The sequence below is a fragment of the Artibeus jamaicensis genome, unplaced genomic scaffold (assembly GCF_021234435.1).
Source record: "Artibeus jamaicensis isolate MK-2021 breed Jamaican fruit bat unplaced genomic scaffold, CSHL_Jam_final scaffold_474, whole genome shotgun sequence".
NCBI lineage: Eukaryota > Metazoa > Chordata > Mammalia > Chiroptera > Phyllostomidae > Artibeus > Artibeus jamaicensis.
Window position 1 is genome coordinate 19,830,947 of NW_026522046.1, and position 26,508 is coordinate 19,857,454.

Consider the following 26,508-nt stretch of genomic DNA (forward strand, 5'->3'; position numbering starts at 1 on the left):
TCTGGGCATACTTATGCAAATAAATAAATGTGCAGTTTATAAAAATGAGGATTTAGTATACATAATTTATAACCTGTTCTATCACTAAAAAATATACAGCAAGTTCATTTCTGTATTTTTAATACGAATCTCCACAGACATCAACATTCATTAATGGCTCCCTAGGAATGTATCATGTGACTTTTTAACAACTCTCTTCAAATATTTACAGTGTTCACAAATTTTAACTGGGTGAACATTTCTTTAAATACCTTCATGTGCGCTTGTTAGAGTACTCAGCTGAGTTCACTGTTAGAATATATTATTCAAAGTGGAGTTACTGAGTCAAAAGGTTTAAAAGCCCTTGGGTCATCTTGCTAAATCACTGTCTGGTCATGTGAACTCTCTCTCCAGTGTGTATGAAATTGGTGGCCTCTGAACCAACACTGCATGTCGTCATTTCTCTAGAAATGTTGTCATCATCTTCTTTATTGCTTTATATAGCATTTTAAAGTACTTATAAACATGAACATTTTTCACATGCCTATTAGCCTTTAATAATTCAGTAATCAAGTTGAGAGAGAACTGGCAGTCTACAAAATCAATTCTCGTGGCACCCTTAGGAGAAGCCTCCTTTTGAGCAATTGCTACGGGAGGAGCTCACCACCTCCCAGATAGCCATGTTACTGACCCACTCTTTATTGTAGAATGACTTTAATGTTAGGTGAAATCTGTCCATTTGTAGAGGTCTCTTTCACTGATCATTATTCTTGTTCTAGGATGATGAAGCACAAGTCTCTTCCACCTGCTGTAAGCACAAGTCTTTTCTACCTGCTGTTAGCAACAAATTTTCCTTTGGCTACCATTAAAAAAGTTGCTAATGAAGGTTGGGTTAAATATTAGAGATCAAGACTTAAAAAGTCAGATAGGTGATGAAAAGAAAATTTCCATTAATTTTTCAGAATGTTTATGCAGGGCAGAAGATACAGTTAAAAGTGATATTTTTAGACATGTGAAATAATTGTGATGTTCTAAATTCTATATTATTGTAATGAGGAAACTGATATTTACTATTCTTTATATGCTACTGATTACCTAATTATTCCACCAGTAGAGCATATGTGAGAAATTAAATTGGAAAATTTATGGACAATTATAACAAAAAAATACACAAAACATTAAAATCTCATTTTAAATCAGGTTTTATGTGCCATAAAACACTTGGAGGATTGACAGTCTACTTTCACCAACAATCCGTGGCAATAACTATCAGACAACTCCCATATGACAATGAAAGCAAATGAAAGTCTACTCAGTTTTTTAAACTTAAGTCTTAAAGATACTTGTATGACAAATAATTATTTTTGTAAATGCTGTATATCCTTATTTTCTGTCTGATCATTCTGATTGTTCCCAGGAGTATTATAACTGGCTACAGGTAGTATTGGATCTCTCTGCTTTGAGTAAAAAATATTGATCATAGCCAATACTTACTGAGCTCTTACCATATTCCAGGCACTGTTCCAAGGTCTTTATGTGTTAAACTAATTTAATTGTCACTGTAATCTTCCAACACAGCTGCAGTTGTGATCCCTAGTTCACAACTAGGAAAACAAGCCACATGAAGGTTAAGCTACTTGCTCAATGTCAACTGACCTGCAAGAGATGAACTAGGGAACTCAAAGCAGGCATTCTGGCTCCAGAGTCAGCACACTTTGCCACCACCCTACCCTGCCTGTCCAAAAAGTGTCCCGTGACAACATTGGAAAGTTAGTAGTTTCTGAGTGAAGTGATCAAATATTTTGCCAAGCACCTGTTATGTGTAAGGCACTATTCTAGGAAGCTTCATTTCCCTTTAATGCCTAGTAGGGCACTGGGGATTTGTCACACATCATTCCTCTCCTTATATCCAGAACCAAGAGATGAGAGGTCAGTTAGAGCCTTTCCTCCTCACTGAACTGATGGCAGGGCTGTGATTGCCCATGGCAGGCCCCACTGTCCTGCATGTATGCAAGGACATGTATGCAAAAAGTTTTCAGCTCTCAGCCCTTTATTACATTCTTCTGCTTCTTTGTCTTCATCCATTAATACTATTAGACTTTCAAGAATATTCACCTTTTTTCTAGTTCTCTGTATATTTTCATACTAACCACTCTCCCACATACAAGCTCTATGGAAAAGAAGCAATAGGTTGGCTTCTGAATATGAAGCTACGTCTGCAGTCTGGTTGTCACAGAACCGCTCTCTGCCCCGGAGCCTTACAGCACAGCTCGGTTTCCTAGGCAGTCAGTCCTCTACGCGTGCAATTTGTTGCAATTCCCTGGAGGTTCTCTGCTACCCTCTGCCTACTGCTCTTCTTCCGTGTGTTACATTCTTCGGTGAAGATAAGCAAAGTCTTCTGTTTTATACAAAAGGCATTTGATTTAAATACCACTGGGTGGGAAAGCGAATGGTTTAAAAGCAGGAAAGAGTTCGGGCTGTTTGGGGACAAATCAAGATCTGGTGAAAACCGGTCTTCACTGCTTCTAGGCCTTCTTCAACCTTTTATACCTCAATTTATTTCAAAAATACTTTTCTGGAAGAAAATCCTTAATCCAATGAGTACAAGACCTGACTTCTCATACTCTATTCTTCCTGTATACACCACCACTTCTCACTCTTACAGATTCTCTTGCCATCATTTTTAATAATTAATTAATTAATTATTAAAATTATTAGAGAGAGGGCAAGGGAGGGAGCAAGAGAAAAAGAGAAACATTGGTCAGTTGCCTCTTGTACACACCCCAACCTGGGACATGACCTTGGACTGAACCCACAGTTCAGGCCTGTGCCCTCACTGGGAACCAAACCGGTGACCTTGGTTTGCAGGAAGATGCTCCACCAACTGAGGGATCTCTTACTTCTAATACCATCATTCTTGTTTTCAGAGCCCAGATACTGGCTAAATATTATGTTCTCATTCGTAGGAGATGGCATGTTATGGGGAGGCCATTCCAGTGTACTTTGAGGGGGGGAACTACCACCTGCCTTCGAACAGCTGTCCCTGCCATTGAACCATTCTTTATTAGAGAGTGGCTCTGACGTCAAGACAAATCGATCCATTTTAGAGGTCTCTTTCATTTATCTTTATTCTTATTCTAAAACAATAAAGAGTAAGTCTTTTCTACGCAGTGTTATCTACAAATATTTAAGATGGCAAAACTTTCCTACAGAAAAAACACTCTATAACTCAAAAATCCCACAAACTTACGTAGATACTCCCACCAATCAAGGAAGTAGAGTTCTCCTCCTCCTCTTGTAACCACGGGCTATACTTGGGAACTTGCTTCTAGAGAAGCGTGTATAGAAAGAAAGGGAAACAATGTAAATGCCAGTGCAGACGCTTGGCAAAGATTGCCTTGGCCAGGTGATGGCTTACAGCAGTCAGTCTGGTTGAGAGCATGTTCCCCTGAGGAGATTTGATGACAGGAGCGCTTCACCTTGTTGTTTTCCTCCCAACCACAGTGACACCCTCTAACCTTAAAAAAAACATCAGACACATCTAAATGGAAGGACATTCTATGAAAAATATGACAAGTTTTCTTCAAGATTTCCTAGGTCATGAAAAACAAGAAACATCTGAGAAACTGCCACATGCCAGAACAAGCTAAGGAGCTGGGTTTTGGGCAATGAAATTTGTAGCTGTTAAGGTTGAGGTCTGTGACAGTGAGTGATAAATAAATTTGAGACCATTTTTTGTGTTCTGACTAGAATTATGTACAACTATAAAGTGATTTCACTCTCTGTTTTATTGATAACATTTCTTCCTTGGATTCAAGCGAATCTAGAATTTTCTTATAGATTTGTATGACAACCCTCAAAAATACTGGATTTTCCTGAATTTTGGACACCACAAGTGAAGACATAGGCCTGATATAGAATAAATAGTTTTAGACACATCCCACTGATTACCACATATAGTTGGCACCCAGGGCAAGCATTGTGTGTCTCTATTCCTTTCCTTCTGCATGGCTTTTTCTCTGACCTACCAGTCATCACAAGGACAGCATCTTTGCTTTAACTAGCCTCTGGGCTTCTCTAGAACTTACCATTTTGTATTGTCACATAGCTAGCAGGCATTTTATTCAATGATTTGGCTTGTTTGGTGTAAACAAATGTCACTATTTAGGTCCACAGGATACAGTTGTTTTTTTTTTGTCAAAGTGAAAAATGTATTTATAGCCAGCAAGTGTCTGTGTACCCTTTGTGGTTCATTGTACTTCACCATGAATTATTTTCTTCCAGTGTCAGACCACCAGAAGTCATAAATTTAGGTATAAAATATAAGAGAAGAACCATATATAAGCAAAAAGCACGCAACATTTACGACAGTGAAGTTATAAAAAAACCATCCGGTAAGTAATCACCATTGATCTACTTTAGTATTATCGTTTTATTCATTGGTATGAATGACACTCTGAGTGCAGGAATATTGGTGTTCTTTAATAAACTTGAAAGTGTGGCCCTGTGATCCGCACTTCACAAAGGAGGACAGTGAGGCTTAGGGACACTGCCTGACTTGTCTGAGGCGGCACAAGGTACATACAAGTGGCAGAAGTATAAGATCTAAACTGGGAAGCACATGTTGGATGCCCACTGTAGTTCCCCAAACAGAGCTGACGCAGACCTTAATTCTTTCCCCCAAGCGTTGAAGAGATGAAAATGAATAAACACTAATTTTGCTCTCAGGAAGCCCAAAGCCACACAGAATGATGCATTAGTTATTGACTGACTAGGAAAAGAATTACAAAAAAAATTAATGCAAGCAAGAGAATCATTATTACATTGAAGTGTAGTGTTCAAAAATACAGTGAGAATCATTCTCAAAGCTCCATCATATAATGAGACTATTTCACATACTACCAATCTTTTTTTCACCTATGTCCAAGGGGCAGCTGCACTTTCATAGAGCAGATATTTTAATTTTAGCATCTGTTGAAATTTTGATCTCAGAAGTTACCTCATTATTTGTTCACATTCACTACACATTTATAAACTGATCTACTCCATAGCATTTTTCATTAGGATTATAAGAGATATTTCATGTGAAGCACTGAGAACAAGCGCCTCGCAGGTTATAGAAACTCAATGCAATTTTATTAGCAATATTACTATTATTGTTGTTATTATCATTATTATTATACCTTGGGGCTTGATCTTTCAAATGAAACATACCTGAGCTTAAGTCCACGGTCCCCTGTTTACCGGCTGTGTAGATTCAGGCAAGTTATTAGAGCATCTTGGGGCCTTCGTTTATTTCCTTATCTGTCAGAAGCAGGTAATGATAGTTTACAAGTCGTGGGGACTCCTCCTTTGGTTTGGCATAACACGTTACTTCCTGAACTTTGTTCCCTGGCCTAGCAGCATCGGCATCACCTGGAACTTACAAAGGTAAATGCTGAGGTCCCACCCCTCCCCCACTGCATAAGAAATGGGGCCCTGCAGAGTAGTTCATGAAACCCGGGTAGGTGTGAGAGCCACGGACGTCGCACGGGGTCTGTCCCACAGCTGGAACTGAATCTGCATGAGCTCCCTTTTCCTCGACACTGAGCCTCCACAGTGACAAAAGCATAGTCCCCACCTTCCCAGCGCTAACGACCAAACAAACATGAAGTTGAATCTTGAATGAAGGCTTCCGTAGCAAAAAGAAAATGTTGTCACTTTGTCCAAGACCTTGCTTTTTAGAGTGTGATGAACAGAGCCTACCTTTCCATCATCTCACTGTATGCATCATAAATACGACAACACAGTCCTGGTTTACATGTTAGCGAAATGGAAAAGTACCTATGTTACCGAACAAGAGGTCTGAGGGAGGGGCAATACAGTATTTGGCCTACCTAGGGACGCCAAAATCTGCTATACAAAAGGGGCCCCTCCCAAGGATGGAATATTAAAATCTACTGGGCTCTTCTGTCCGCTGCCAATTGGAAAGACATCTCTCAATGCCAGAGATTTGTAAAAAGGAAACAAAATGTTTATTTAATGCTATTCAGGCCTAACGCCTCCACTAAAATATCAAAGTCCTTTAGGGTATACATCTACACCCACACCACTCTCCCTTCTCCCACTGTCCCAACTCTGGGTACCGTAAATCAGGAAAAGGGCACACGTCTGTGTTGCAGGCCGCTGGCACCGTCAGCTGTGTCACCGTGCAGGGAGTTAATCCAAAGTACTGAGGTACCCTCTTACAGTCCACTGGCAAGAGTTCTTTGTACCCAGTTCCAGTCAAAGTCTCTCCTGCTTTCCAGGCCACGCGGCCAAAGGGGGCACCCCAAAGCTGCGTGGGCCTCTTCTACCAAAGCTGCAGGGGTTCGCACTCCACCAAAAGCACGTGTCTTTCTTCTTCACCTGGCTGCAGGGATCTCCATTCTGGCAAAGCTGCATGGTATTCCCTTTCACCTGAGAAAGAGGGGGTCCACACCCTGCCAAAACCACGTGGCTCCCTCTTTCACCTCACCAAGAGGGTGTCCTCACTCTGCCCCAAACCACGTAGCCCTCTCCTCACCTGGGCAGTTATCCCCTCATTTCCTGGAGCCCATCTTTTCCAAGCTCTCTCGCAGGCATTCTCACTCAGGGGCGCAGCCCCTAGTTACATCCCGGGTACAAGCCATTCCCTTCTCCCTGGCTCAAAACTTGGCCACAGCTATTTAACATGTCTATGAAACCAGTTAAAGGTTATAGATATGTTAAATAATCATTCCAGAGGTTAGCTACAAAACTGTTGCTATGCAAAACAGCTCTCAATGGCCCTGCTCTATTGGTCCCTTCCCCCTGGGGAGGGGGAGGGTGAGGACATCTTATACGTCTCTCCAATATTCCTATACACTTTGAATTCTGGACACCATTCCAAATCTTTTTTTGCCTCCCCCCCGGCTGCACCCTGTATCACCTACACATTCAGACAGTTAGAGATGTTCTTAATTTAAATGCTTAAAAAGTAGATCATTTTCTGTCACAAATGATACAATGTTCTGATGAAAGAGAAACTGGAACTTTTCCAGAACTGTAGAATACTTATTTTTGGGGGGGGATAGCAAAAGAATACAAAGCAAAAATTAAAGGATTGGGGAGCCCTGAGTTGCTTTTGGTCTCATTGAATGGCAGAACCATGGATTTGTGTTGTGAACAGCTGTGTTTGCAGGGAATGCTGATGACTGCAGCTGTACCAGCTGAGGAACAGGAAGGTTAAATGAAAAGAATAAACTTGGAAATGTGCTGGTTTCTTTTGAGGAATTAATGATATTGTGCTTTTATTTCTGCCTTGCCCTAAAACCTGCTGCTGTGAAGGCATATTTAGGTCCTTAAGCATCGGAGCCCTGAAAGAGCCGCCTGAAGTGAATAAACCGGCTTTTCTTCTAGACCCCGAGAAATACTTTAGGGGAGAGCCAGAGGACCCATCACCTTCTGAGAGTAAGTCTGCAGCTCTCATACACTTCCACCATCTCTCCCTATGAAACTCAACCAATTAGAAAAGTAGAGTAGAAGCACATGAAAGCAAAACAGTATGCCTTTCGGGCTGCAGTGCAGCCCAGTGTGGCTTGACTGCTAAGATTTATAGCTCAGCTGCTGATCCGAGCTCCCAGAAAGGACAGCAACAGCCTGGGATACATAAAAAGAATATGTTTTATTTTGTCACTTTTTTTCAAGTCAGAATGGCACGAAGATGTATTATGAGTTGCCATGGATGGGAAGGCCTTCCTTCAAGTAATCTTAATTTTCAAAACTGACACCCAAGAGACAGCATAGGATTGCTTTAGAAGAGTCTCTGACAATCTGGTTTTGTTCTTTCTATGTAAAACACTATAAATAGAGGCTACTTAAAATGTATTGTCCTAGAGGCTTCCAGCTGCAGTGCGGGGGCCAATACGATGAGCGGACAAGAAAGCCGAACTTGGGAAATGATCTCTCAAGATTTGGAAGTGCTATGTGTAAAAGAATGCTCTGTTTTTCATACTGTTATACAGGCTTCAGAGTTTCTAAGAATTTGAAGAATAATTTCTGTACAAAAATGCGACCCATACAGAGGCGTAGGCAGCGGGAGTAGACGGCGTAGCCTGATTCTCCGTGAGGCAGTCAGAAAGCATATGGACTCTGCAGGGAACTCATTTAAAATAATTAATGGAAAGTACAAGTTTCAACTTGTAATAAGCAAAAGATTAAAACTGCACTCAAACCATCTCCTGAGATCGGAGCTTTCTAAACATATCACATCCTACGAGATGGGGGGGGGGTGCGAAATTCAGGGTCATCCTTGAGAAATGCTACCGCAGTGGGACAGAGGCACTTCTTCTTGGCGTCCACACTTGAGGACGGCCAGGCCTCTCATCTCTGACTGGTTTCCTATGGAAAGGGAGAACGGCTGGTCAACACTGTTTTGGGAAATTCCACTCTTGAGCAAGGTACAGTTGTCATTCTTCATGGTCAGAGTTTCCACTCTGATTATTACCATTCCCTTTGCCTTTTCTCAGAGCTTCTCTCTTTTAAATTTACAGTCATTTACTTGCTCTCATGAGGGTCATCATGAGTTGTGCTCATTCCTTTTAAAAACGTGAATCCATAAATGTTAAGGCTCTAAATAACTGTTAGTGCCTCTCACAGGGCTTTCAGTCTATCGCTTATTGTTTTCCCCCAGGGTGATTCATCTTGAAGAATAAATATGGGGGATATTAATCTTGTCCTCCTGAGTCACAGACAGAAGAGAGCCTGGGGAATAGACGTTGGAAGGCTTCAGAGAGCTAAGAAAGAGAGTAAAGACAGTTGAGGCATAGAACTGGCGCACAGGAGGAAACCAGGATGGAGCCAGGAGTCAGCACTGGGGCAAGAGAAATGGGGCACAAGGAGCATTCTCAAGGGGGAGAGCAGGAAGTTGGAGAGCTCAGCAGTCAGGGCAGCCAGATCCTGTGAATGCCTGTTTATGTGAGGAAGCTCGTACGTTTGTCGTCCTTCATCCCCAGATGAATTCTCCTTATGTGCAGGGAGGATGTGTGTGGGCAGGTGGGGTAGATGACTGGATGGAAACACCTAAAATACCTAAAAGACTCTAATAACATTTCAAAGACAATCTTCTCCCTGGATTTCTTAATTTAAAAATTTTCTGTCGTTTCCACACAGTTTTGAAAAGATGTTTTTTCTCTGTTGCTTTTTACATGTTTTTCTTCAGCTTTTCTTCCTTTGCCTTCTCTGAAAACGACAATAATTCCTTTTCTGTCTATTTCACCAACTGAGGGAGAAATAGAGGCAAACTACTGAGGACAACAGAATGTAACAGAATGCAACAGAATGCAGGACACAGGACACCACAGATGGGTTCTGCTGAAGCACTAAGGAGGAAGCCAGGTCAACTCTGGCTTGGGCGTAGGAAAGAATTCAGAGTGGAGGTAATGTTTGAGTTGGGACTTTGAATGAGTAGAAGTTCAAAGGGTGTGGGAGGGGAACAGAATGTCAGTATCAAGGAAACAATGTAAGAACAGACACATTAACGATGAGGTAGGGCAGAAGTCCCAGTAACTCCAAGTTGGCTGCTGTTTGCTGACCAGATGGTGACCCGTTTAGTGAGTGGGACACCCAACAGTAGAGTTGAGTCTGGAATGTGTTGAGTTTGAGGTACGGATGTGCCATTTAGAAGTAAAGGTGTGGAGGATGGAAGGAGATTGGAACATGCTCTGTGTAATGATATCATAGAGTATTCAACTGGCTGATACTGAAATAATGTTTGCTCATTTATGTATTTAACCTTTCCTAAGCTAGATATTGACAGACTTCTCTGTTAGACCCCATGCTGGATGCTAGAGACACAGAGCTAACACACAATGGCCTAGTTTCAAAAACCTTCAGGACATGTTGGAGAAATAGACAGATTAAAAAAACAAATGCAAAACAAATCTAATTATGTTTTACTACCAGGACCATGATAGAGATAAGCACTGTTGAGAAATAGAGACCACATGGAGATTCATAGATGGTTTTTCAGAGAAGCCAGATTATGCCTGAATTGGAAATTGTATGCTAAATTGGCATTGCTCAGGTAGAAAGAAGGGGGATGATGTTTCTGGCAAAGGAGTAGCATATGCAGATATAGGGTGGTAGGAGTGGCAAAGTATGCTAAGGGAGTTAGCAACACATAGTTCCAAACAGCTGGGGTTTAGATGGGGCGTGATAAGAATCAATGCTAGATAGGTAAACAGGGGCCAGATCATGGAGCACTTAGTTTACTGTGTGCTAAGGACCTTGGTGTTCATTTTACTAGAACTGAGGATCCATCAGAATGTTTTAATAGAATATTCTGGATTACCCTATTTTAAGTCTTCTGTTATTCTTCATTTTCAATATCTCTTTCTTGTATTCTTCTAGTGATTAGAAGTTACAACAGTCTTTCTTGTGCTCATTATTTCTTCCTATGTCAAAGGTTTCCATATGATTTTTTCAGTCTTAAGAATTTTCTGCAATTTTTCTTATAATGTGGAGCTGCTGATGAGTAAGTTTTTTAGCTTCTATGTTTCTTAAATATGAATTTATTTTATTTTTACTTTGGCAGGATATTATCACTGAGTTTACAATTCTAGATAGCAGGATTTTCAAAAATTTCAACTCCTGGAAGATATCATCCCAGTTTCCTTGCTCTCATAGTCCTTTTAAGAATCTAGCTCTTAATATTATTATAGCTCCTTTGAGCATATTATCTTTTTTTTTTTACCTGATTTAAAAGTTTTTCTCATTATCCTTCATTTTAGAAGCTTTATCATGATGAGTATAAATTTATTTTTTCACCATATTTATACTGGTTGGGGTGATAGGAATTCTTAAATGCACCTTTCTTCAATTTTGGAGAATTCTCAACCATTATCTTTTGCAATATTATTTCTTTTGAATTCCCACTCTCTTCTACTTCTAGAATTGCAATTATACACATTAGATTTTCGGAATATAACAAATGTTCTCTATGTTCTTCTCTCTATTTTATTTTCTCTCTGGGCTTCATTTAAATTTTTTTAATTGATTGATTTTAGAGAGACAGAGGTTGGTGTGAGGGAGGGAGGGAGGGAGGGAAAAAGGAATCTATTTGTTTTTTGCTTATTTATACATTCATTGGTTGATTCTTTTATGTGCCCTGAATGGGGCTTGAACCTGCAACCTTGGCATATCAGGGAAATGTTCCAACCATCTGAGTTACTCAGTCAGGGTAGAGCTTCACTCTGGATATTTTGTACTGACTTGCCTTTGCATCCAGTAATCCTCTGTTTGCCAATGTGCTTTCAATTGCTTTGTGATCAATTCCCAATTTCAGATTATGTGTATATATTCAGTTCTATAAAGTCATTTGATCATATTTTATATATTCTCAGTTGAAACTATTCATGTTTTCATCCAGTTTTTCTAATTGTTTTTTCTGTTTTTAAAAACACATTTATAATAGTAATTTTAAAGTCCTGGCCTGCTAACATCAATATCTACACGATCCTTATGTCTGCTTCTAATGCCTACTTTTTCCTCTTTGTTACTGGTCACATTTTCCTCCTTCTTTGTAAGTCCCGTGATTTTTGTACACTTTTTATTATATGACAGAAATTGTGTATAAAAGATCTATAGACACTTAAATTAATGTTATTTTCTCCCAGACACCCTTTCCTTAGTTCAACAGAGAGCATGAGGGGCCAAGCAAGTTAATCCAGTTAGAAATTGAGCTTGGTCAAGTGCTGGGTTACAGCTTCAGTAATTCTTAGTTCACTCCTGATGTCAAATGTCTGTCCGTTTCAGACCTCTCCCTCCAGCGGGACACTGTCTCTGGAGCGCGAGGCTGCAGGAAGCCTCGCGCTGCCTCTCCAGTCCGATCCTCCGCCTCCCACTCCACCCCAGCACTCAGGATGTGCCCTACGGGGAATGCTGGCCACAGCTATGAAATTCCTCTAGATTCCGATACATCACACCAACCCACACAGTCATCAAAAGCTTTTCTAATTTTACTTTCCCTTAGAATAGCCTCTCTGTCTATGGTAAGCCAGTTTCTCAGAAGTGCCCAGGCATGGCAAGTCCCCAGGGGGAAGAAAATACGTAGCAATCTCAGCTCATCTGAGAAGGGTTCTACTATCCTTAGGTTTTTAATTTGATAATCTTGGCTTCCACAGCCCTCTGATGGCTTTAAAACTTTATTTTTGTAATTTACTAGGTCCTTGATGCTGTTGTTTTTTTTTTCCTATCTGGTGCAAAGAAAAGAATGGCCTGCTATTGTCTATTAAATTCTCTCCAGAAATAGAATTCCTGTTGAAATATTTAAAACAGGGAAGTGACCTGCCCAGATTTGCATTTTAGGAACCAGTGCAGTGGACGCAGTTCCATGAGACCAGGCTGAAGGCAGCATCTTACAGTAGTGGGAACTTGTTCACAAAGAGCTGCCTGCTTTTGAACCGTCATTTTGCCTTTGTCTAGCTGTCTATGTCTGGATAAATTACATAAGCTATTAAGTGCCAATTTTCTCCTCTGCAAAATGCAGGATAATGATACTTCCTTCTTAGAGCCGTGGGGGTTAATTTTAGCACAATGACCAGCATGTACTGAGCATTCATGAATGGTATCTGTTATTACTCTGACAATAAGGAGGCCCCAGAAAGGAAGCACTAATTTGAAAAATGTACAAAAAAATAACTTAAAGGATTATGTGACCTGATGAGCTGTGAAGACATGTATGACTGTTGGGTTTCTAGTTTGGATGATTATGTCCAAAAAGAGACTGTTATTGAGAGAGAAAATACAGGAGAAGAAGGTGGTTTAAAGTTAGTTTTTAGAATATGTTAAGATGGAGGTGTCCATGGGACGTCTACCAGGAAAAGCTAACACTTCTCTAAAAACTGACTGAAGCAGAAAGGAAAGTAAAAGAAGGGCAACTAAAGAGCAACTGCAGGCAAGAAACTATTTTAGAATTAATTTTATTTTTAAATTAACTTTTATCTGATTTTGTATATAATATAGAAACATAGAAAATTGGCTAGTAAGAAGGAAAGAGAACTTTAAAGAACACAGGAATAGCAGGCGTAGAGACCTGAGACAAAGAGGGCAGGGAAGGTGCCCACCCAGTAGGCAGAACTTGCTGGAAGTCTGCTTTGAGGGGTGCCAGGGGGAGCCATGCACGGAGAGGTGCTGTATCTCAGAACTCTCGGCAAAGCCTTCACAGGTGTGCAGGGGAGGCCATGCACAGGGAGTCACACTCGGCTTGCCTCTTGGGGTGTTGTGGAGAGCCATTCTCTGGGTGGTGCCAGACAGGTGGCACTCTGCTGCAAAGCTATCCAAGAGGGTGACAAATGGAAGTTTCTGGCTCTGGAGAACCCATATCTGCATCACCGGAGTTTGGATCTGGAGGAGCTTGGGACTGGGTAACTCATTTTATAGGAACCTAGAGCTGGAGAAACTGTGCTACAGGAGTTTGGTGACAGGAGCAAGGATTTGGAAGAGAAATCCATTTCTCCTTCGGTGTCTCTCCAGTGCCCTCTAGTGACAGAGCTCAACATCACACGCCTGGGCAAAGGAGAAATATTTAGGAGACTCCAGTTATCACAGAGCAAGCAGTGAAGAGCGACTTTGGAGCTTAGGCCCAGAAAATTGATAACTGGCACATTATCACTCACCTCGCTCTTCACGCTTTTTTCTCCCACTCTGATTTCTTTACATTATTTTGTAAACTTTGAAATTGCAGTCATTATTTCTACTAAGTTATAAGATGTTAATGGTTACAGTTGTCTTTCGGGAGGATTTCTGTTTATAGAGGGAATAAAACTGGGAACGCTGAAGACAATAAGAGTGTGAAGGCAAATTTGTCAGTATATGCCTGGCTTCAAATCAAAACTCTACCACTTGCTAACTATATGGCCTGGAGCAGGTCAATTAAACTTTGTGCCTTAGTCCCTTCAACTAAGAATGGGCATTAGATTAGACACCACTCTCCTACTGTCATGATGGATGTTGAGTGAAACAACCCATGTGATGGACTTGGTACAGGGCCTGATACTGAATGAGAGTTTGACCCATTTTCATTGTTGATAATATTTTTTGCTATTCCCCTAAACAGCTTTATGATACAGGAATTGTCATTGTCCCTACTGTTCTGTACAAAGAACAGATGACACTCTATGACATAAAGAGTTTGAATAACTTACATAGTTTCACATAGCTTGTAAAAGATGGACCCTTAGATGGGAAATGTCCACATATTTACTATTTCCAGGTGCAGCTTTCCTTGTTCAAATTCTGTACAAATTTTATTTCCTAGGCAGCCTATTCTTATGCTGATTTCTAAAACCAGCCATTTTATGATAATATTATCTTTTATTTAAAACTGTTCATTTTGTTTTCAATATAATACTGCTCAATTTAAAAATTGTTATTACAAAAGAGAACTTTAAAAAATCTCAATTACCAATCTGTCCACTCCACTCTACCATTACCCAGTGGCCCTTAAGTCTTTGCGCTGCATTTTGCCTACATCCCTGCAATCACCACAGTTACAGTGTGAAGTCAGGAAGTTATCCGGCAATTGTGTGATGAGAGGCTTTTTGCCAGATTTAGTGTCGGTGTTCTAAACTATCACTTTGGAACTGGGGACAGTTTTCCAACACTTCGTAATTCTCAGGTGACTTTTTGATCTTACCTACTGGGTCTGCAATATCCTTTTGTGTTCTGTTTCCTTCCCTTTCAAGCTGGAAAGTCTTTCACACTCTCTTTAGCTTCCAAGTTATTCCCTGCGGATTAACAAACAGCTTGAAACCCCTTTTTGATATGCCTGATTCAAAAACCTACTTAGAAGTGCCTCTAGGTCAGGTTTCACCAATTGGTTCACTTTGAATCAGTAAATCTTTAACACCTCCAGTGCAGGGAAAATGCTGCTTTGGTGGTACCTCAGGCGAGCCCTGTTGGTGGTGGTCTGTCAAAGACAGAATGAATGGGCAAACCAGATGATTTCAATTAGGCTATTGAAATGCAAGGAATATTCATTAAAGAGGAACATTTCAAAGAAACAGAAGGGGGCCTGCACTGTTATAGAGGCAGGTCAATGAATTCACGAGTCTCATTAGACCTGTGAGGAAAGGGTAGAGAGAGTCTCATCTCAGAATATAAGAGAGCAGGTGTTCCTTTGCTGATTTCTGTTTATGGAACAAAAAAAGGGTGGGAAGATTTCTGAACTGTCTCCAGAGCACAGGGATCAGGAATGCTCAACATTTGCCATCCCACTTCTGTTCATGATGAAGGAATCTCTTTTATAACTGAACAACTCAGAGGTGATCATAAACCTGGGTGAAGCAAAGCAGGATCTAACAATATGTCTTTTGGGGGATTCTTGTTGGTGTCACTCCTGCAAAACCACTTGAAAAACAACCAGATTTGTCTGGAAAGTATCCGGCCATTGTTAATATAATGAGAACAGTTTGTGTGACGTTGATATAAGTTGGCAACCAAAGAGAGTGGACTGGAATGTGCACGAGTGAACAATGACGACTTCACTGACCGTAAACCTTTGAGTGAGCATGCGTATTGTGTGGCTGTTGCATTCAAAATAATTGAGCGAGGAGAGCAATGAATCTGCATCAGATTTGTGTTAGGCTTGAACATACCTCTGAGGAAACTGTTCAGACCATTCAGAAGGCTGCAGTGAGGGGCAACTGGCAGCAGCCAGTTGTGATTGGCAGCTTCATCACAACATGCCCACTCATGTATCATGTCTGATGCAGAGTTTTTTGGTGAAGTAGCAAATCACACAAGTAACTCAGCCCTCCTATAACCCAGATTTGGTGCCCTGTGACTTCTGACTTTTCTCAAAACTGAAATTCCTTTTGAAAGGGAAGAGATTTCAGATTGTTGATGAGATTCAGGAAAATACGACAGGACAGCTGATGGCAATTGGGAAAAATGTGTGAGGTCCCAAGGTGCCTATGTTGAAGGGGACCAAGGCATCATTGTTCTATGTTTAATGTTCCTTTTATTTTGTGTCTTCTTCAGTAAATGTCTCTATTTTTCATATCACATGGCTGGACACCTTCTGGACAGACCCTGTATAAGTTGTGAGGTGGTGGCCCAGATCAGTGGTCCCGGAGTCCCAGAGATCCTGAGAGGAAGACAGTGGAAGGACTGCTGGTTTTAATTCTCAGGTTGAGTCAGATGTGAGAAGTGGAAAAGTTAGTTTAGATGATTGTAGTCAGATGGAGGAAAGTGGAAGAATTGAAAATTTGGGAAATAAAGAAAAAAGGGCAAAGAAAATTTGTTAAGGGTTAACAACTGGTGCAAAGTAAGTTTCCAATCCAATTCGGAGGTATTTCCAAACTCTACCAGATGAGACAGGTAGTCCTTGACCACATATGCATTGGTGACTTGACATTTATAAAGAGATAGCAAGACAGTTGTAAAAAATGGTGAACTCAGGTAGAATCTTACCACCTGACAATACATGGTTTTCCATCGAAATGCAAAATTTCTCTCTATAGTTCTTAAAACTACAGGTGAAAGATATACATACAGACCTTTAGTAAAATTTAGTTTAATATATCTTTGGTTTAGAATATAATTTTAAATCTAGTACCAATAAAGAAAACATCTTTGATATTTTAAAAAACCTTCTTACTTAAACAAATGTTTAAAACTCAAGAAGAAAACATTTATGAACATTTTCATTTTGGGTAAGAAATGAGCTATTGACAGACTCATGGATGAAGAGCAGGGTGACAGCTAGTGGTGGGGGAAGTGAGTGGGTGGAAGGATGGAGCAAAAAGAGAAAAGGACTCAGGGACATGGACGACAGTGTGGTCATTGCTTGGGGGAGGGGAGCAAAAGGGGACAAGATGGCAATGGAAAAAATACACTGAAGATTAAATAAAACATGAAATGAGATATTACTACACATGATTCACTTTGGGAATTTTAAATGACTAAAGATCCAGAAACAGCACAAAACTCAGAGACATTTTAGAAGTAAAAGTCCTCCCTGTAATTTCCTATCTGTGCTGACATGATAGCACCAAATCATCTTGAAAGTCGAGTACACCCACCAAGACTTGGCTCATACAAAACAGAAGTTATTATCTGTGAAAATATTTTTAAAAGGCTCAGCAGCCATGTCACATGATATTTTATCAGGGAAATCCAAAGTAAAACAGCAATGAAATATGGCGACACACTTGTTAGCATGGCCAAAATCCTAAACACCGACGATGCTGAATGCTGGTGAGGATGTGGAGGGACAGGAACTCTCCTACTTTGCTTGTGGGAATGCGGACTCATGCAGGTGGTCAACCTGATGAGTTCGTACAAGACTAAACATACTCTTATGCAATACAGCAATCATGCTCCTTGGTATTTACCCAAAGGAGTTGAAAAGCCATGTACATGGATGTTTATAGCAGCTTTATTCACAATTACCCAAATTTGGAAGCAGCCAAGATGTCCTTCAATAGATCATGGAAAAATAAACTTTGATCCATACAGACAATGGAATATTATTCAGCATTAAAAACTTGAACTACTAAGTTATGAAAAGGCATGGAGGAATCTTAAATAACCTTTACTAAGTGAAAAAAAGTAAATCTGAAAAGGTATACACACTGTATAATTTGAACTATCTGACATTTTGGAAAAGGCAGAACTATGGAGGAAGTAAGAGAATCTGTGGCTGCCAGAGGTTGAGGGAGAAGAGAGGAATAGGAGAAGCAGAGAAGTATTCAGAAGAATGAAAATACTCTGTATGATGGTATAATAAGGGATATATTATTATCCTTGTGTTCAAACCCCCAAAATATACAACCCTCAAATAAACTGTGCACTTGGGTTAATTATGGTGTGTCAATGTAGATTCACCCTAGGTAAAAAAAAAAATGCAGCTTTCTGGTGAATGATGTTGATTTTGGGGGAGGCTATTCATGTCTGGGAGCAGATTTATGAGAAATATCTTATCTACCTTTCAATTTTGTTGTGACGTTAAAAGAGCAGTTAAACCAGGCAGGGCACATGCCTGGGTTGCAGGCAAGTTCCCGGGAGGGGACGCATAAGAGGCAACCACACATTGATGTTTCTTTCCCACTCTTTCTCCTTCCCTTCCCCTCTCTCGAAAAATAAATAAAGAAAATATTTTTAAAAAAAGAGCAGTTAAAAATAGAAGATTTTTTTTAAGAAAAAAGAAGTCTCTACAGGTCCTGAATAGCAATCACTTAAGAATCATATGAAGAGTTTTACAGCATTATGATTATTCCTCAGCACTCTGTTGCTTTGTTACCTGGCTGATAACTGAAGTTCAGTGATGGCTTAGCAATACTGATCTAGAGTCTAGATTTAGGAATGAGAACCTTGCCATCAGAATGTGGGCAGTGGATAATAGCACAGGCACCACTCAGAAACAAGTTAGAAATGTAGTATCCATTACAGGCCTCAAGTCAGATCCACTGACTCACAATCTGCATTTTAACAAGATTTCTATGTGATTTTTTAAATGTACATTAAAGTTTGAGAAGCACTTCTTCAGAGGACTTCTAATAGGATGGAGGATGTACATTTGAAAGAAAGTTTTCAGAATACTAGACACTCTTAGACTAACAACAGCTGGTCATTTCAGTGCTATACTTACATAGTCACCAAGTCCCTTCTTGCCAGGGCACCTTCATGAGGTTTGCCACTAGTGTTCATTTGATTAGTGGCCAATCAGGGGACAAGGGAAGAATTAGATGACAAAAGATTAACTTGACTTCATTAAAATCACTCAATCATTCCCTTTTAGTGAAAATCTCTTAATAGCTTCATGACTCCTACATCTTTTATTTTTATTACTTCAAGAACACCTTTTGTTATTATCATAACAAATCTTGTCAGGCAGTCACCCAACAAGTGAGGTTATGAGTGTATAAATATCATATTTTCCCAGGTAGGACATAATAGATTTGAATGGTTATCCATAACACTAGATGTTGAAGAGCGAGGGCTGTGGCAAATGGATGGGTATACGGAGGTATCGCCCAAGAACCATCCTCCTATCATCACCAGTGAAGCCAAGCCCTCAGGTCCCTGGAATGTAAGAATTCCAAAGTGTGAGGACGGAGCCCACCCTTTGGTATGTTTGGAGATATCTTCATTCATTTCTTCATTTATTCAACAAATGTGTTTGCTGAACAACTTCCATGTACCAGACACAATGCTGGGGGCGGGGGGGGGTGCATATGAGTCATAAAGGCAGAAAAAGTCTTTGCTCTTAGTGAATTTGTCGCCTGGAGAGATAGATGATGAATAAGTACTTATAAGAAAAAGATCAAGTTTGGATAGGAATATTGATAAGAGGCATGAAGAAAACGAAGCCAGGTAAGGTGATAAGATGGGTCAGGAGGGAGCATCAGTGAGCGGAATCCTGGAAGAAGGAAGTAGTCCCCAGAGAATCAGGGGCAGATGGTTCCAAGGACAGGGAACAGAAGTGTTAAGCTGCTGAGGGAAAAATAAGAGTAACATGTTCTAGGGACAAAAAAGTCAGTTTTGTTGGAACAGAGTAAGAGAGAGGAAGACTGGTACAAGATGAGTTGAAGGGGTGTTGGGAATCAGGCTAGGTGGGGCGACGAAGCTGGGTTTAAGTGTGAAGGGAAACTGAAAATTTGAAGAAGGGGTGAGACCCCTGGATCTATATGTGTTGTCTGTAGTCTAAGAGAACTACTGTCCAAGATTCTAAGTGAGCTGTGGGGCCCAAAAAGCAAGAAATCTGACCCCTGAGGTTCGTATGCTAACACTTGTGTGGGAGGAGGAGGCTGCTTTAAGATAAGCTGTATATTCAAATAAACACAAACTTTCTTTACAAAGAGTGTCCAGCAGATTCCAGTCAAACCACGGGAAACTTGGTGAACCAGTTTATTTGTCTCAATAAGAACGCACCCTTTGTAGTTGTCCTGTGGTAAACAGTATATTTATGGTAAGTATGCCAGTCAGGATTCTGGGAAGCAGAATCAGCAGGACCATAAATTGAAATTTATGACAAGGAATTGGCTTATGAGATTGTGAGGGCTGGCTGACCTCATAAGTCCACAATGAAGGGAAGATCGCGGGCAGGCTGAGCCCAGGCAGAAGCTGTTGCCCAGTGGTGGAATTTCTTTCCTCTTATAGGGAAGCTTCAGCCCTGCTTTTGACCTTCCCACTGACTACATCTGGCTCATCAGATTATCCAGGATAATCTTCCTTTGTTTTCTCCCAATTATAAGAGAAAATTTATTTAGAGATTCATGGAAGTAGAAACATAGGAGCCAGTTGGGCTGTGAGGGCTCAGGGAACAAGTTACAGAGGGAAAAGAAGGGCCCTTGGAGATTAGGAGAAACATAGACAAAGGTAACTTACCTGGGGGAAGAAGTGGGGAAGAAGTGGGTGTGCTCTAGAGAGAGAGCAAGTGTTCTGGGTCCAGGATACTCTTTCTTACTTGAAGTCTCTTGATTTAGGGACTTTCTTTACATCAGCAGGATCTTTTGGAGCAATATCTAAATTAGTATTCATTGAACAACTGAAACCTTTAGCCTTGCCAAATTAATACGTCAAGAAAAGAAGTCATCAGAGCAAGGCTAAAGACATTTTTTTGGTAATCTCAGATAAGTTCAGTAAGTGGTTAATGGTATCTTAACATATATCATAATATATTGCAGACTCACCCAAATCATTATAGAAAAAACAATATGCCATTAACTTAGCAGATGTTTCCAGCACACTCTGAAGAGTGAGAAGAAATGATTACCATTATCCAGTGAGAAAGTGTTAGGTTACTTTTGACATTGTTTTTGCCACATAAAAGAGATGGCCAGCAACACCAATGAAGATTATCTTGTTTTGTGTGCCACCCCCTAAAATATTCTTATGAGTATTAGGGAGGTTGCTGTGAGTTTTAGAGTGTTCTAGGTTAAGTTTCAAGCAGGAATCACTTCCAGGTAAGCATTTCAGGTATATTTCCTGAAAGAGACCTCGGAATAAAAGGACTCAACTCTACAAATCTCCAGTAATTCGTGGATTTTCTTCTCATTCTAAATTAATAGGCACTTTCATGAATAACTTTGTATTTGTAATTTTATATTCTTTTTCTTAAAGAGGGATCCAGAAGTGTTAGCCTCAGGCCCCCAAAACAGGGATCCACTTCTGTATATGCATTTTTTAATCATCTGTTTTTTAACTATACAAAGAAATGAATTATCTCAGCAAGATGGTCTCTCTCAAGATATTTATAAGGGCCTTTTAGTTAGTTATTGGTTTAATTGTCCTGAAAACTGGTTGATTACATTGAAAATATTTCCTCTAGTTTAGAGACAAACCGCAGTCAAACAGCTACGGTCCTTTATTTCTGAAGGACCGTTTTGGCTCCCACCATGAATCCCTGGAGAGCTCTGAGGCACTCAGAATCCTTATGATTCCAGAGTGCTAATCGGTAGTGAAATGGGACAGGAGCAACTGCTAATGTACAGACACCCCCATTATCTCCCACTGTGGTAGGCAGATGGAAAGCGTTTTTATTTGCAGCTTCGCTTATGAGATAGTTCCAGGTTTACTCATTTTCGCTGGAAAAAAAAAACACAACATATTTAAACAGTGTAAATACTAGAACATTAAAAAATTATTCAGTGAAAAGTCTCCCTCCCTTCAGTGAGGCTGAGCCGTCCAGTTCCCAGTCTCATCTACTTCTGGCACTTCTGGCAACCACGATTATGAGCTTCTGTGTTTCCTTCGAAGGTTTCTATATGCATTTATGATTCTGGATTTTGAGCTCTTTCTTTTGGTTCTCATTTGCCTGGATACTTTTTCAACCTTTTTACTTAACATTTTTAAAATCACTGCAAACATTTTTTTTGGTTGACACTATTACAGGTGTCCCCCATCCCTCACTTCCTCCCCTGGAGCCATCCCCAGTCCCAGCCCTCCCCTCCCCTGGCTGTACCACACTGTTGTCTGAGCCCACAGGCTCTGCGTACCTGTTCTTTGGCTGATCTCTTCATCTCCTTTTATCCAGACCTACCCCTCCCCTCTAACGTCCATCAGTCTGTTCCATGTGTCCATGCCTCTGCTTCTGTTTTGTTTGTCAGTTTATTTTGCTCATTAGATTCCAAATGTAAGTGAGACAACATGGTATTTGTCTTTCTCTGACTAGCTTATTTCTAAAACACTTTGCCTTACATGTGCGTTGGTTTTTTGCTTTGGATCCAACTACAGAATTTTCTTTAATCATGAAATTGACCACACTTACCTTTATGGATGTGTTAGACATTTTAGCTTTGTATTTGTCACATTCCTTTTATGCTACTTATTGTTTAGGTATACTTGAAGGTTTTTACTGGATTCTTTGTTTTTCTTTGGAGAATTGTTGTATGTTTCTTCTAGCGGTGCCTTTATAATCATAGGTTCATTAATCCCTCTAGACTTTTAGTTCTCTAAGATGCTATTCGGCCCATGCTGAGTTGGCAATAAAATAAACATGTTTCTCCATTCCCCTCTCCCTGGTCCTCTACACAATTTATTCAATAATATGATCTTTCTTTGTGCCTAGTTTTATTTTAAATTTGCTTTATTGTTCTTACTTGACTTGATTTAAGTCATTTGTTAACTATTACTGGTTTATCATGACTAAAGCTTCTTCTCCCTTACCCTCACAATTTTCATTAATTAAATCATTTCTTCATTGTCAGGCATGTGGCATATACCTTCTGTTATGTCACTGTAAACTGCACATTATTTTAGTCTCACTTCTACATTTAAAATTTTTCAGTGCTCACCACCAAATCTTCTTCCAAATTTTCCTCAGTCATTTCTCAGTTTATTTTGTTGTAATTTTCTTATAAAGGACTCGTGGGAACAATGGCATCTGAATTCTCTGCATGTGGAAACTATTCATCACTTTCAGATTTGAGGCACAGCCTGGATGTTCATAATATTCATACCTCACATGTTCTTTCCCAGATTATCTTCTTGGTATTGCTCTGCTATCTTCTGGTATTGATCACTGCCATGAAGATATCCAATGCAAGGTATATTTCTTCCCTTTTAAGTGACTTGATCATTTTGTCTGGCTGCGAAATGATTTTGTCTTTATCTTTCAAGTCTAATAACTTTGCTAGGCTATGCCTTTGTTTTGACTATTCAGAGTCCATTACTCCTTGTGCATAGTACAGTCAGCCCTCTGTGTCTGTGGCTTTTGCAACCACAGATTCAACCAACTGCATATTGAAAATATTAGATAAAGGATGTTACTTTGTTGGAGATATGTACTATGTAGTCAGGCCTACGATGGTGGAATGTGTAATGAATGTGTACAGACTTTTTGCCTTATCATTATTCCCTGAACAATTTTGTATATCAACTATTTACATAGCATTTACATTGTAGAAGGTATTATAAGTAATCTAGAGAGGACTTAAGTATGCGGGAGGATGTGTGTAGGATGTATTCAAACACCTGTGAATTTTACATAAGGGCCTTGAGCACAGGCTCCTGGATCCAACCCGGGTGACTCTGAGGGACAACCACATGTCATTTCCATGTGTGTCAAGTTGTTGCTTCTGTGAAGAAAGTTCTGTTACGTGATGCCTTTAAATATTTGTTCGGCTTTGGTTTTCTATCTTTAGAACTCACCCTGCTTATGTGTTTGTTGGATCTATATTTTCAACATTTGTCATTTTCCTCTTTAATTTGTTCTCTTTGTAATTTTCATCTTATTATTTGTTTTTCTCATTTGCATATTCCATGTTGCCATTATGTCTATGCTCAGTGATGATATTTTTTCTATGTTTTCTCCAGTGCTGATAGCTCACATTTTACCACTTCCTGTGTGGTTTTTTAAAAAATATTTTATTTATTTATTTTTCGAGAGAGGGGAAGGGAAGGAGAAAGAGTGGGAGAGAAACATCAGTGTATGGTTGCCTCTCATGCATCCCCTGCAGGGAACTGGCCTGCAACCCTGGCATGTGCCCTGACTGGAAATCGAACCTCGAAACTCTGGTTTACAGGCCTGCGCTCAAACACTGAGCTATGCCAGCCAGGGCTACTTCCTGTGTGTTTTTGTTTCTTCCCTGAGTTCTTTCATTTTCGTTCTGCCATCTTCCTTTATAGAAGCAAGTGTTTTTTCAAGTTTTAAAAAACAATTTGTGTCAAATGCTCAGTCACAATATTTCTCTATTCAGTGGGGGTGATCCACATATTGATTCACTTTGCTGTTCTTTGAAAAAATGGTTTGTTTTTACTTTTGCTTGTAACACTACTGTGTTCATGGTATGACAATTATTTATTTTCGAATTTTCTCTTTTAATTAATGAGCCTAATGAGTTGGCTTTGCTCAGACTTGAAATTTGTAGTAAGTCCCTGGGTGAGAACTTGTGATATCAGTGTGGTCTTCAATTTTTACAACCTACAGACTGCTTTTAGCAACAACAATAACAAAAAAAAAAGGCTCACGGGTGTGACTCTTAGGTGGCCCTGCCCCCTCAGTTTCTCTGAACTAAGGGAGGAAAGGGGGGGCTTTGGTATCCAGCCTTGTTCACCCCTCTAAAACACCCACAGGTTTCAATGAAGGATAAAGCATCGGCACTGCAGGCAGAGCCGCTCACCTTCCCTGTCAAGGCGCCAACACTTTCGGAGATGCCGCTGCTGCTGTTCCGCTCACACTGTCCTTTCTCATCACTTTATCTCGTGTGACTCCTGCCCAATCCCAGCCGTTCGGCTGCCTTTCTTCATGTTTTGCAGGCTGAAGGTTACATCTGTCTTAAGTTTTTGCATGACATGGAATTTATTAGTTGTTTTCCCTCATTTTCCTGGTTGTTCTTGTAAAATATTCAGGAGGAAAGTGGGGAATATATTATATAGTTAGGTTTGAATGGAGAGTTCACAACTTTGTTTTTTTTTTCAATTTAAATATATCAAGATGCCACTATATTGTGAAGTTTTCCAATGTTTACATAGTTTATTTCAAATTCCTTGGCTTAGCATTTAAAGTGCTGCTCTGTCCAGCTCTACCTCATTCGACTTCCATCTCCTTCATCTATTTTACGTGTTCGTTGGAGGTTATTGAATTATTCAGGTACCTGAACAGTGTGTCTGTTTCCCCACACTGGTGTTTACTTTGCTCCCTCTGGTGAGATTTCCTTCCCATGCGGTAACTCTTCCTCACTTCCACCTTTCTCATTATCAGTGAAAATCCCACCTGGACTTTAAGCTCCCCTGCAATAGCATCTGATTCTTAAAGCTTTTCCTCTGGTTTCTGCATATTATTATAATCTCTTTATATACTTATCCACAATTCCCATTGCTTATATCTTTCAGAACTGTGTCCTATTTTATGTGATATTTTGGTTATTTGGGTACTGCTCCTACTTCCTACCAGGGAAGAAAGCCTGTGACTTAGTTATATTTGTGCCTCATTTACGCCTGAGTACAGAACATTGTGCATAATGTACATTTGATAAACATTTGCTGAAATGATAAAATTAAGCAAAAGGCCAAAATTAGTTTTTTGAATGCATGGCACATTTTCCTCTTACTTCTCACTGATGCGCCATGTAACCACTCATGGGGCTAATTTGGCTCTTTTCTTTTTTCTTTCCCTGAAGCCACAGACCCCTGAAGATCAAAGCATCTTAACAGGATGTGATTGCAGATGTACTTGTTCAGTCATGCAGACAGTCAAACTGTGTTTTGATTATTTTAATTGTCTTATTTCAATACAGAATAATTTGTTCTGGGCTTTTTATGAGTCCTTGATAGCTGTTAAGTATATTAAAAACAAAAATGGAAAACAGTCTTCTTTAGTCTTCTACTGTTTAAATGGTGGATCTCTATCATTATATGCATTCATTAATTGAACTAACTCTGGTAAAATTTAACTTTTAGATTTAAATGCAGGTCAAAAGAATAACAGAAGTTTAAGAGAAAAGTTTTTCCCCAAAACTGTAGGTTTCAAAAAGACACAATTTTTTAAATGAAGGGAAACGTGAATATTTTCTCCCCACTATTTCATTTAATTGGGTCCCTTTTCAAGTACAATTTACATGTCATTTTCTTCACCATTTTTAGCTTGGAAAGCTGTATTTGTTGAGAAAAACCTGTTTCCCAAAGACTTTCTGGATCGTGAAAGAAGAGCCAAGCAATTATGTCAAGAAATAAGTAGTAAAGTGAAGATAAAAAGAAATAAGAAGCAATTATGACTGAAAGAAAAATAAATATTTCATTGACACATAAAGTATGTGTGTAAAATACATAAAAGAAATCAAGAATTTTGCCCACCCATTTTTACTTTATACTTCAACTTTAGAATGATTTGTTTGCAGCATGTTTTTATCTATCACCTTTCGCCTCCCCTCTATTTTCAATAAAAGAAAGATTGGACTGAAGAGGGGACAGTATCAATTGGTATTACTTATTCTCAAGTGTTTTTATATAAAAAATGAACAATTTCAGAACAAAGTATTTGACCAGTCACACCTTTGGTTGCTACTACAGACAAACATTTTGTTCAATTTTTATTGTAAAACCTGC

At 39.7% G+C, this 26,508-nt stretch overlaps 1 protein-coding gene across 1 annotated transcript in view; it reads left to right on the forward strand.

The window, feature by feature from the left end:
* Positions 1-26,165, forward strand: part of WDR49 (WD repeat domain 49) — a gene marked incomplete at its 3' end in the record, with an annotated part of 124,783 nt that extends 98,618 nt beyond the window's left edge. The window contains exons 16-20 of the mRNA XM_053657731.1: positions 4,264-4,373; positions 7,306-7,428; positions 17,364-17,375; positions 19,589-19,600; positions 26,047-26,165. Coding sequence (XP_053513706.1) covers positions 4,264-4,373; positions 7,306-7,428; positions 17,364-17,375; positions 19,589-19,600; positions 26,047-26,165 — 376 coding nt within the window. The remainder of the gene's footprint in view (positions 1-4,263; positions 4,374-7,305; positions 7,429-17,363; positions 17,376-19,588; positions 19,601-26,046) is intronic.
* Positions 26,166-26,508: the final 343 nt, after the last annotated feature.